This window comes from Tenrec ecaudatus, chromosome 6 (genome assembly GCF_050624435.1).
Source record: "Tenrec ecaudatus isolate mTenEca1 chromosome 6, mTenEca1.hap1, whole genome shotgun sequence".
In the NCBI taxonomy this organism is placed as follows: Eukaryota; Metazoa; Chordata; class Mammalia; order Afrosoricida; family Tenrecidae; genus Tenrec; species Tenrec ecaudatus.
This window is the reverse complement of record NC_134535.1, coordinates 77,961,257-77,975,059: the sequence shown is the minus strand read 5'-3', so window position 1 is coordinate 77,975,059 and position 13,803 is coordinate 77,961,257. Positions and strand designations below refer to the sequence as shown.

At 34.8% G+C, this 13,803-nt stretch overlaps 2 protein-coding genes across 2 annotated transcripts; both read right to left on the bottom strand.

Moving 5' to 3' along the window:
• Positions 1 to 2,405: 2,405 nt before the first annotated feature.
• Positions 2,406 to 3,302, bottom strand: LOC142450959 (olfactory receptor 6C3-like). The gene has a single exon (XM_075552892.1). It carries the CDS (start codon positions 3,300 to 3,302, stop codon positions 2,406 to 2,408), a length of 897 nt encoding a protein of 298 aa, XP_075409007.1.
• A 1,937-nt stretch (positions 3,303 to 5,239) lies between these two features.
• LOC142451476 (olfactory receptor 6C1-like) lies at positions 5,240 to 6,169 on the bottom strand. Its single transcript, XM_075553268.1, has one exon. It carries the CDS (start codon positions 6,167 to 6,169, stop codon positions 5,240 to 5,242), a length of 930 nt encoding a protein of 309 aa, XP_075409383.1.
• Positions 6,170 to 13,803: the final 7,634 nt, after the last annotated feature.

The window sequence follows — 13,803 nt, the reverse complement described above, 5'->3', positions numbered from 1 at the left end:
AGACCCAGCAGAAAGGCTAACATTCTTCTCACAGTGTCTACTTGCATGGAAAGTATACTGCCCGCACCCCCACCACAACCTTACATCACACCCAGGGACTTTCATCAGTGCATTGGCCAGAGTAAGGGTCACCCTGCGCTTCTTACAGCTTGTTGGCTGCTCACAGCAGATTCCATTATGGAGTTGATTCCACTGTGCTAAGTAATGTCATGGGACATTAAACCTCACTACCATTGAGTCAATTCTGATTTCCAAGACTAACTGAAAAAAAAAAAAACATTTTGTTGAGAGTTCTCACATATATTATAACAATAATTCAATCACATCAAGCATAATTGTACAATTGCTGCCATCATCAGGTTCAAAACACTTTCTTTCTTCTTGAAGTCTTTGATATCAGCTCTCTTTTATCCCTTCCCTCTCTGACCCTACCTCCCAGAACCCTTATTACTATATTAAATATTTATTTTATTATTATTTGCTGTATTTTATACCATGAAACATATCCATTCACCTAGAATTCTATTATCCTTTCCTCTAGAGTGGGGTTATACAATCATCATTGTTATCATTTTTCCCCACCCCCACCCCCACCCCTGTCCTTTTCCTATATCCCCGGGGAATCATTACTTCCATTACTATTTCCAAAGGGTTTATTATACAAATAAGCATACTCAGGTATAGCAATATTAATGATGTAAAACTAAGTCCATAATAGTAAGGGGGGGAATTATTAAAGAACTAGAGGATAGTTATGTGTTTCACCAGTGCTATACTGCACCCTGGATATATCATCCCTTTTGTGTGGTCCTACTGTGAGGCAGTGACCAATTGTCTTACAGGTGAGTTCTAGGTCTCCGATTTGTCTATGCTTCTTTATGTCAATTTGATTGCTTGTTTTTGAACTTCTGATACCTATTCCTGTTGACACCTCATGATCACACAGGCTGGTGTGCTTCTTCCATGGAAGCTTAGTTGCCTTCCTGCGAGATAGCCACTTGTTTAACTTCAAGCCCTTAAACCTCCAGATGCTATGTCTTTTAATAGCCAGGCACCATCAGCTTTCTTCACTTAATTTACTAATGCACCCATTTTGTCTTCAATGATCACATCAGGAAGGTGAGTATCATATATTGCCACATTATTAGTATAAACCATTCTTGAACTGAGGTAATATTTAAGTAGAGGTCCCAAATCCATCTGTTTCTTTATATATATATTATATATATATACATCCTTATCTTTATATATTTACATATATACATATCTGTTTGTACCTATATATCTAATTTTTATTTTCTTGTTCGTCTCATCTTTTTCTTTTTTCTTTCCTCCTTTCCCACTATCATGTTTACCCACTAATACCTTTGATCTCTCAGTATTTCCTCTAGGAAACATTTCCATTGACCAAACATGACCATGAATGCTACAGCCTCCCCACTATCAGTTTTAGATCCCATGTTCCTCCCCTGTCCCTGTAGTCATTGGTTCACCGCTCCACTCTCCCATGCCTTCTCCAGCCATCACCAGTCCACTCTCCCATGCACCTCCCCCCACCCCACTACCAAATGTCAGTCTCATTGTTGTCTCTTTGGGTTTGCTTACTCTGCCTATCTAATATGCATATACACCAAAAGAAAAAATGAGAGAGAATAAGAAAAAAGGAGAAAAAAATGAGACCATCCAAATAGTCCTAAGTCTAAGTGCTGTCCTGATCCAGAGCAAACGAGTAGAAAGCCTCATCTTTCTGCAACAGAGCTGCTGGTGGTTTCATATTGTTGACATTGCAGTTAGGAGCTCAACTTCTAGTTATACCACACACGACCAGGGTTCTTTCTTAGATCTTAATGGCCAAACTACTGAGAATGTTGGCCCAGCCAAGTTGACACATGTCTAATTATAGAAACGGTATTCTACCTGCTTTTAAATTTTAGAGATACTTCATTTACCTGAAGAAAAATACTGCTGACCAAAAGTGAATAATAATTTTGTGTAGTAAAATTGTGAAATTCATTATGTAACAGTGTTTAGTAATAAAATTATGAATAATTTCATAAAGCTATTGTAAGAATTACATTAACCTGTCATCTAAGAACTGAGTTACGTAAATAAATGAAAGTTCCAATTTCATTTAAGCCAAATATATCAGAATGAAATATTTATACAGACAGGATAGCTTTTGTCAATATTCATCACTATCAAATTTATTAAGTGAATATATTGAGTACATTACAATTTGAAAATTAAGAAAATGAAAATACATAATTATAATTAAAATACATAATTATACTCTCACAGCCTTCTGAGAGTAAGCGTAAGAGAAGGCATTGGCAAGAATTTTAGTCTTTTAATGCCACTAAGAAATTCATTTACCAGTGAAAAATATAACCTTTTGGACTGCGTCCTTAAACGCTTGCTTCACTTGCTGGGTCCTCAGTGTATATGAATGGATTCCTTATAGGAGCAACAGAGGTATTGAGAATAGCCATTCCTTTGGTTAAGGATGCCTTTTCTTTCGCTGAAGGGTTGGCATACATGAAGATGCAGCTCCCATAAGAGATGGAAATGACAATCATGTGTGAAGAACAAGTGGAGAATGCCTTTTTTCTCTGACTGGCAGAAGGCAGTTTCAGAATGGTTCTAATAATGAACATGTATGACAGAATGATCAATGCCAGGGTGAAAAGTAGAATCACTATTGCAGAGTAAAATCCAATCACTTCCAGGAGCCATGTGTCTGAGCAGGATAATTGCAAGAGGGGAAAATAGTCACAGGCAAAGTGATCGATAACATTGGAGCCACAGTAATCTAACTGGAGAAAAAGAATTACTGGAGGGAATATATTTAAGAATCCCGTCAGCCAAGCACAAAAGACAAGTAGCACGCAGACTCTCTTGTTCATAATGGTTGTATAATGCAGGGGTTTGCAGATGGTGACATAGCAGTCATAGGACATGGCAGTTAGTAGGTAAAATTCCGTTATTCCCATGAAAATAAAGAATAACAACTGAGCGGTACAATTGTTGTATGAAATGGACTTATCTCTAGTAATGATGGTGCTCAGAAATCGAGGGATGCACACAGTCGTGAAAGATATTTCCAACACAGAGAAGTTCCTAAGAAAGAAATACATAGGCGTCTGTAGATGAGAATCCAACAGGGTGAGAGTGATGATGGTCAAATTTCCAGTGACACTTAGTATATATGTCATCATTAAAAAGAGAAAAATTACTACCTGAAGATCTGGGTCATCAGACAGCCCTAGAAGAATGAATTCTGTAGGTATTGTTCGGTTTCTCATTGCTTATCAGCCCCTCCTTTTCCCCCCTGTATCCAGTCAAATTTGTAGAATACAAAAAAGTTAAAACCAGATGGATGTTAGGTGCAATTTTTGTAAGTATTCATAATGATATATAACCTATAATATTAGTTCACTCATGTTTCCATCAGAACTGTACTTTCATGCTACCTATCACTCAAGTAGCAAATTTAATCTCAAGATAAGAAATGATCTCTTTACTTTGAATACATACCATGGTAGGTCATTGCTAAATATTCTGACAGAAACCACTTCTGTAATGCTTCCTAACATTAAGTTTCTAATTATTCATCAAATATTTGCTTTTATATAAAACATGAAAATATGCTTACAGTTTTTCCTTTATTCAGTATTATAGAAATACACTTCAATTCCAATAAAATCTAGAGTTAACAGGTTACAGACATTATTTATTCTTATTTGACAATTTTATATTTCAAGGATTTATGACCCCGTTGTTTAGGAAACCTGTACAAAGACAATAACTATTCACATATAATAATCTCAATATATATTACACATGTTTATTCATGGGAAGGCTATATTTTCATCTGTTCTAAGTTTTCTTTCTAAAGGAACCAGTGTTGATCCGCTGCTACCCAAAAGATGGGAGGTTGGAACTCATCAGTCAGTCGCTCCAAGGGAAAGAAAACACAACCCAGAGACATGCTCTTAAAAAATTCCATATCAAATTGGACACACTGCCACAGAGTCATTTCCAACTCTTAAGGAAGAAGCCTACTGAGTAGAGTAGAACAACTAGATATCATTTCTTAAATCTTAGACTAGAGAAACTTATCTTTTCCCCATTGATTAACATGTGGGTTTGAATTAAGGATCTTGTGCTTAGCAGCCCAGTACTTAACACACTACATTAATAAGACTCCTTCCTGTAAAGACTGCACTCTCAGCAATTCGTTGGTAGCAGCTCTGGTCTTGGTTGTAGGTCCAGAAGGAGTCAGAATCCACATTTAGAATGCCAATCAGCAACACGGGTGTACAGGATGCTATCACACACCTTCTGCCACCTTTTTGTTTTCCTTTTTCATATAAAAACCAGACGGATAGGCAGGGAAAGTTTTGCTATCCAAATGTATCCATTTCCTAGGGGGGAGGAAAAATCTACTTTTTACAGCACATAATCAAATATTTTAAAATATATTTATAAAAATTAAGGAAGAAATTAGTCAAATGTTGCCTAATGAGAAGCAGATATCCCAAATAAAAGATCATATTAAATTAGTAATGGATTTCTTATACTCCTATTAGCATCATAACCTGACACTTAAACTTAGAAAACATAATGAACAATACAAGGTTTGTGGTTTTCCTTTTCTGAAACTGCATGATCATCTCAGCACTATACCATCTATGAATCATAATCTCATCTTTATAATTAGAAGGATTGTCAGTCTATATTCTCATTCCAAAGAACATTTCAATCATTTGAATAAAATTGAGTGATGTGTATCATATTGAAGAAAAGTACATTTACTTACTTCTTGATTCTTATGCTTCTGATAATTTCGTGGGAAAGCGCCTGGCTGGTTAGTGGAATTATTTGTATTATTTCAGAACTGGCAGATTGAGTAAAATTTATGTAGTAGTATTGTTTCTAAAACCAAAGGAAATGACTTAACTTTTCATTGCTCTGAAAGATAATGATGCTAGGGTAGGAATAACTGACGTACACTCTCCTGGATTCTTGATATCACAAAATGTATATAAATATCTATCCTCACATGGATCTATTTTCTTCATATATCCTTATTTATTGCCGAAAACAAAAGTTTAAGTAAGTGTTGGGAACAAGAGTGCAAGTAATTAGAAAAAATCTAGGGAGATCATATGGTTTCTGAAAAGTATTATCTTTTATTTCACTGCTTTCATCATGTCTGTAGTTTGTGACAGCACCTTTATTACTTAAATGCAATCTTCCTTGCCATGTCCATGAAGGCTCTCTTGACTTGCTGATTCCTTAGGCTGTAAATAAAGGGGTTCAGAATGGGCGCTACCGAGGTGTTTAGCACAGCTACGCCCTTGCTCACAGATACCCTGTCCTTGGCTGATGGATTAATATACATGAAAATGCTGCTGCCATAAGAGATGGAGATGACAATCATGTGGGAAGAGCATGTGGAAAAGGCCTTTGTCCTCTGACTAGCAGAAGGAATTCTCAAAATTGTTCTGATGATATATATGTAAGACAAAATTATTAATGGCAAAGTGAACAGTAGAGTAAGCACAGCACAGGAAAACCCTGCTAGTTCTAGGAATGTGGTGTCTGAACAAGAGAGACGTAATAGGGGGAAATAATCACAAGTAAAATGCTCGATAACATTGGCCTTGCAGTATTTAAGCTGTGTGAACAACATAACTAATGGGAATATGATTGAGAATGAAGCCAACCAAGAAGCAAAGACTAGCAGTGTGCAGACTCTGTGATTCATGATGGTCATGTAATGCAGGGGTTTGCAGATGGCCACATATCGGTCATAGGACATGGCAGCCAGAAGATTAAACTCTGTAACTCCCAAGAGAATAAAGAAAAAGAACTGAGCCATACAATCATTAAAGGAAATAGTTTTATCCCCTGTAATAATGGTCCCCAGGAACCTAGGTATAGTGGCAGTAGTGAATGAAATTTCCAACAAAGAGAAATTTCTGAGGAAGAAATACATGGGGGTCTGGAGGTGAGAATCCAAAAGGGTCAGGGTGATAATGGTCAGGTTCCCAGTGATGCCGAGCATGTAGGTGATAAACAGAAAGATAAAAATCATGATCTGTAGCTTTGGGTCATCTGACAAGCCCAAGAGTATAAACTCTGTTACTTCTGAATAGTTTTTCATTTCTTCCCTTTCTTTCGTGAAATCTATAGGAGAAAACCAAAAGGGAATACAAGTGGGAAAGGGAATTATCCATGTATAGCAACGGAATTTGTCTCTGGATATAACATAATATGATATACTTCCTTTTAGAGGACTTTACAATAGTTCAATATCAATATATAATATTTAAATTAGATTTTAGGCATATGGTATACTTACTCTGTGTTAGTATGTAAGGTAAAAAAACATGTATATTTTTCCTTCATCAAAACTATATCTAACAGATCAGAAAGAGGTTTCTTCACATAATCACATAAACTGGATGGATAGAGCAGGTATTTGAACCCAGGTTTTAAAAATATATATATATTTAATAATGCTAGAATAAAAAAGCCTGCCTACTGACTTTCAAAGACATTTGCATGAAAGATTGATTCCCTTCCCATTGGATACACCTTATCATTTCTCAAAATGTAATTAAAAGTGTTCCATTTCTTAATTCATGTAGAATTACACATATTTTATAATCATTATATACATAGGGTATTTGTGCCAATTTAGGGGCCCTTATACGGGATGCCACCCAACATTGGAATTTATTGTAGAATTATTTTCTATTATTTTGACGCTTATCTAAGTTTCTACACAAGGTCAAAGTTACCATTCCCAACTTTCCAAGTTCAGTGTTGGCTTTGCGTCCTCATTTTTAGTTACAAATGTTGCTCATTATCAGGCCTATCCTTAGATATTAAGAGAATGAGAGGTGGCAAGTAGAAGTTCAGAACAGTGTAGCCCACATTTTATGAATATCTAAAATGACGCATCGACTGCAAAGGATATTTTTGTTTCAAAATTCTCCCATCAAAATCTCTTGATTATTCTCTCTTAATGACATATGAATATGTATGATCAGTTTTGGGATGAAAATTATAAATGTCCACCTGTATGTGTTTCTTTTTTCTACATTAGCATTCCTTTGCATTAGAAGTCATTTTTTTATCAATGCCTTGAAGTAAGTAGTAAAGCAGCATGAAAATCCTTCATTTTTATCCTTATAAAAACAATAATAATACACTTAAAAGTCAAGCAACACATTCTGACTGTAACCTAAAGCAGGTCAGTAGATCAGCCATTCTGTGGATTCACATTAAACAGTAAAGTTTTGGTTGCAGAGTGATGAGAAGTTTCTGCAATAGAATATTGAATTTACCATTGAAATTTCACCACTTTATTCTATTTTATTATTCACTTATCTGACTGAGTCTTATTTTCATTCACTTCACTGTTTCAACAAACAACGACTGTCTGGATTCAATGAACATTCATTCCAGCTGAGCTGGATGAGGGCCAGTGATACTGGGAAAGTGTAGGAGAGTCACTTAGAAATGAGTATTTCCTTTTGAAGTTCTTCAAGGAGAGGAGACCACAGGCTGAAGGACACCTGTAGGAAGAACAGATATCACAAGGAAGGGTGAGCTCAATCATATATTGTGTGACTATACCAGGCATCAAAATTATTGTTCTCAATGAATAATCCTCTATAATTAACAGCTGCATTTAGACATAACAGCATTGGGCTGTGATCCACAAGGTTAGCAGTTCAAAACCACCAGTGACTCTGTGGGAGAATGATAGAGTTTTCTATCTATTTGAAGAATTGACTAATCAGAAACCCAGCGGTTATTCTACCTTGACTTACAGAATTGCTGAGTCTACATCGACTAGACGGCAGTGAAATCGGATTTCCGTTTTATGCTTATTTTAAAAAATTTCAGGGATAGATTTAGATAATGAAAAATAATTCCAAGTTTCCAAATAGTTATTGTCTTTTCCCCTTCATATTCCGTTTACTTTCTATTCAGTTATGATTTTTTCTCAGTAATTTTAAATAATGTTCATATTCTTTTCTTATTCTTTTCAATAAATCTCTCTCCTCCCGCACTGTAGTCACTGCTCAACACTCATAACTATCAAAGAATGTTCCTTTTAATATGAAAACTTTTTCTCAATTTTTAACAAAAGCCATATCCCACTATTTTATCTTATTTATTCTGGATTGTTCCTTGTTGAGTCAGACTTTCAGATCATTGAAAATGAAAATGGCCGAATTTGATAAGCATACACTTTCCATTACGTTACGTGAGACACCTGAAGTATCTCTAGGGGATTTTGGGAGACTTTTGCTACTCTGAGAAATTTGAAGGACGGGATTCTGGAGGAAAACAATAGCATTCCCTAACTTGCCCAATATAAGGAGAAACTGTATTTAAAAACCCAAGGGAGAGCAAAAAATTAATGCCTTTAGCTGCCACCTAATAGTTGGGTGTTCAAGTACACCTCAAGTGCCTCAGAAAAAAAGCTGGCATTCTACCCTTGAAAAGTCTAACTTGAAAACACTGTGAAGCACATTCATGGCCTAATACTGTATGCATGTGTACATTTAGGATATTCTTTCACCTGGTTCCTTTGTGACTGTGCTCAATAACCTGTATTATCATACAAACACTTCATTTTGACTGAATTAAAAAGGTCTCATAATAAGGACCACTGTAGTGTCCCCTAAGGCAGTCTGGTAACTCTCAAATTGACCTTGGATTTTGTCCTATAATTACTACCGAACCGTTTCCCAAACACATGTGAAAAAAGTGAAGGAGCTTTTTCCCCAATAAAAATGCATGAAGTAAATTCACAAAAGTTAGGGAAAATTTACTCTGCTTTACAAAGAACAAATGAAGAAAAATAACTCTCCACATCACTCTTTCCAAATGTTTAGGTTTTTTAAAGATTTTAATTTCTTCATTTACTAACTAGGTAGCTACCATTAAGATAGTTTTAATTTTATAAGGAAAAGAATTCCCATGAAATGTTTGATATCTGAACTTAGTATTAATTTTAAATTCATGGAATTATTAATGAAATTTGCAGTCTTTACATTCTGGCAAAAGTAGACTTTAAATGCAACTGAGTCATACTATAGTATTGCAGATTTTGACAAGTTATTTAATCTGTCTATGTTTCATTTTCATTTTTTAAAATGTTTCATGGAAGTATTGTGAAGATTAATGTAATAAAACATAAAACTTATTTATGTAACATTTTACTTAAAGTATGTGCTCAGAGACTGTGGTTATTTCTATCTTCACTAATATTTAAAATTATTTATGTCCTTTATGTGAGGAAAATATGTAGGTATGACAACAATTATCATAATTGTAGACATTCATTTGAAGGACATGATAAGGTTTTGCATACTTTTATATAAATTATATAACCCTAATATAAAAATATGAAGACTCTGATAAGGAAAGACCTTAATTTACATATATTCAATCAAACTCATACTTTTGGTAAAAGGAAGAATTGGAAGTCTAACCTGTTTATGTCTAGAAAGAAAGCCAATTTTATTTATTAATAGTAATTTTTATTAAATGACACTGCTTGTAATGAACAAGAAAGTCTTAACTCAGAGAATGATTTCCTCAATCTATTCTAAGTAAATAAATGTAATATAAAGTAAATGTAAAATATTCATATTGCATGATTCTTTAGACACACATGGGTCCGGACATATCTATATATACATAGAAACATCTCAAGAATCTGTTGAGCTACAAATGAACGAACAATGCTAAAACAAGAGACATCCTCACTGACTTCCACTTTTTCCTCTTACCTCTATTTGTCACTCAAGTACACTGAGCTGCCTGGTTGAAATTGTTAAAAATCCATATAGACAAATATTTCTTCTTTGGGCCCAGATATGCAGTATTTCTAAATACAACTCTCCGCTACTACATGCAACATTGTGTTATTTCTATAGCTATTATTCTCTGATATATTTTCCATTGTAAATATGAGTAGCAAAATAGTGAGCAGAAGAAAGGTAAAGAGTTACCCCGAGCCTCTCTGGACATTGGTCCTGTAAAGATTCCGACCTCTGTTAACTACTTGGTGTTTTATCTACCACCTCTTCCACAGACTCATGGGAATTATTTCAGTGACAGCAAGAGTCAAGGGAAAATACAATCAGTGTTTTAGAAATGGTATCAACATTCGTACTAAAATTGGAATAGGAGGCTTGGTCTAAAGAGACATGGGACAAGGTCCAAGGAGACAAAGTGGGCATAAGGAGTAGGTCACAACTGCATGTATTAAAGGCTTCAGAATTCCCCGCATCTGGATTTCTCTGTAGAATAAGATAATATTCATTAATCAATAAAGTCTTGTTAGAAAATATGAGATTTAAACTAAATCAAAGTCTGAAATTATGTCCACAAATTATTGCAGTTGCAAGTCATTTGTCACAATACTAATAAAATTAATTGCTGCTCTACTGTCAATAAAGTTTATATTTATCTGATTTTAATGCAGGATATTTCCTAGTATTTATAGAAGCAGGAAGTCTATGAATTTAGGAAACATTTAGATTTGAGGATTTCATTTTAGATGACAAAATGAAAATCCATTTATTGATTTGCAAATTTCTTTATTCAATAATAATTTTGAGCAATTATCACCTTGGGGATAATTGTATAAGTCACTGGGAATAAAAATAAATAACGAAATACATGATTTTCAGCTTCATGTACCTTATATGGAAGCAAACCAGAAAGAGCAAATGACAAATATCACACAATAATTTGTGAAGATTTTGAAGGATAATAATCAGAAAACCTGCACCTCAATGCAGTTTTTTTCTATTATGCAATGACATTTTTATGAATAATTTCTTCCATTGTGCAGATATTGAACCCTTTATTTCTCGGTCTATTATCAAATATTAATATTTACTAAAATACAATTTTAATTTTTCTTCTGAATCACTGACTTAGCAAAATAGGCCATTCATTATTTGTGAAATATTTAAATTATCCTTAATCAACTATAATGTGTAATAAAATTATACTCAGGGACAAAGTTAATATGTGTGGTAATGTAATTGTTCATTTCATAATATATGAATAATAATAAAGCTCTTTCAGTATATTCTGGAAAGAGCTATTTTGGTTGATATTCTAATTTCTTATTTTCAACTATATTGTTTTAGTTATTTTGTGGAGGTAAAATCTTTCAATAACACTTTCTTCTTAGTATATAAAACCTATGACATTGCAAGGATATGTAATGATTTTTTTAATGGAGTGTCAGGTTCAAGAGAAATTGGTTCAGACTCAAGTTTTGTAATTTATTTGTTTTATAACCTCAAAAATATTAAAGTCTTACTTTTCTCATTTCTAAAATAGGATGAAATATTTGTTAAATCATGGGTTATGTAAAATATACTGTGTAGGAAAGAGTAACAAGAATTTTTATTTGGAGTTTTCATTAGTCATAATTTAGAATATAATGTGAGCTGTAATTTTGAAATAAACTGTTGTAGATAAATTTTCTTTTCTGAGCAACATTTCTTGGCCTGCTAATAGACCTGTTAGACACCATAGGTCACACACCATTGAACATCAGGTGATAATAAAATTTGCCTTTACCTGAGTGTATTGGTTGTTATTGGACTTTCTAAGCTGCAATATTGAAATAGTAATCTCTCATCAAACTTATATAATACATAAGAATATGCAGAAGACACAGTTAAAATACATACACACATGGCTCTTTGTGACCCGTTTCTGCTATTACAGTCTTTATTCTCTGATAGCGAGTTCATAACCATTATTTTGACTACTAACAACAACAAAAAATTAGACCTAGATGTACTGTACAATATATTGGTGTCCATAATGAATGAGTAGTTGAAAATTTACAAGTCACAGATTATTGTTGTTTTTCAAATCAGTTCCAACATATTGGCTCATACATAGAATAGAACAAAACATTGCCAGATCTTGTGCCATCTTCTCAAATCTTCGGTTTGAGCGTGATTTGCAGTGACTGTGTTAACCCATCTCTTTGAGCATCTCTTTTTTTTACTCTGACCCCCTGCTTTGCTGAGTATGATTTCCTTCACCGGGTCTCTCCTGATTATAGCCAACTACATGAGACGAAATCTCTCCTTCCCAGCTTCTGAGGAGCATTCTGGTTGTACTTCCTCCAATTGATTTTTGTTACTCTGGCATTCTGTGGTTCTTTGAATGTTCTTCCTCAATTAAAATTCAAATAGATGAATCCATCTTCACTTTTCCTTATTCATTGCCCATCTTTCACATGTGGATGGAGTCATTGAAAATACAATGGCTTGGGTCAGGTGTATGTTAGGTCTAAAAGCGCTATCTTTCCTCATTAGCACTTTTGGGAGGTATAGTCAAGCATGTTTGCCCAATGCAATCGTCCTTTGATATCTTCCTTGCTGCTTCTATGATCATTTATTATGGAACCATATAAATGAAATTCTTAACAATTTATATCATAATGTTGTTTACTGATCCAGTTGTGCAGACTTTTGCTTCCTTTATATGGAGTTGTAATCCACACTGAAGGCTGTAATCTTTCATTTTCATCATCAAGCATCTCAGGTCCTCTTACCTTTCAGCAAGCAAGGAGTCATCTGCATGTTGTAGGTTATTACTTAGTCTTTGAGTTCTGATGCCACCTTATTTTTCATATAATTGACTTTCTGTATTTTCTCACTGTATGGGTTTCATAAGTATGATAAAAGCAAACAATCCCGACACACATATTACCTTATTTTAAACCTCAAACTATCCTTTGGTGTGTTCTATACACAGATTCTACATGAGAACAGTTGGTGTTGTTTCCTTTGCAACATCCCTGAGATCTTCTCACTCACAAAGTCAAATATCTTTGCAGAGTTCAGCCAAGACACATTTGACACAAAAACTATATGTTTCATTCTATGTCCTCTTCTAAACCCACTTTGAATGTCTGGTATATCACTGGGAATGGGTTGCTGTGACCGTTTCTGGATTATTTCCAAAAAATTTCACTTCTTGCAATCTTAATCAAATTGTTTGATAATATGTGCATTGTGTTGGGTTATCTTTTTTGCAATAGGTGTGAAGAAGAATCACACTGAGTGGACACCGACTCGGTGGAGATGAGTTTGGCGTAGGTATTCAGTTGGCTAATCAGGGAGCGATCTCTCAAATACCTTTTTGTTGATGGGTGAGAACCTCCAGCACTTCATATGTTTGTGTAAACATATCCAGGGACATTACATCAATTCCTGGTTGTTGTTTAGTGCCATCGAGTCAGGTCCAATCCATAGCAACTCGATACTCAACAGAACAAACCAATGCATGGTCCTGCATAAGCCTCTAACTCAGCGGTCCTCAACCTGTGGGTCGCGACCCCCAAAAACCCTTTCAGAGGATTCGCCTAAGACCACTGGAAAACACATACATATTTCACAATAGATAATTACATATTGTTTTGCGATTAATCATTATGCTTTAATTATGTTTCATTATGCTCAATTTGTAACGATGGAACTACATCCTGCATATCAGATATGTCCATTATGATTCATAACAGTAGTAAAATTACAGTGATGAAGTAGCAGCAGCATTTTATGGTTGGGGTCACCACCACACGAGGAGCTGTATGAAAGGGTCATGGCCTGAGGAAGGTTGAGAGCCACTGCTCTACATTGCCCCTACGCCCAAGTCCCTTGTTGCTTCCTCAGGGTCAAGGTGTCTCCTTGAGGGCCTCCCTCTTTTTCCTTTCCTTCACTCCTCCAAGAA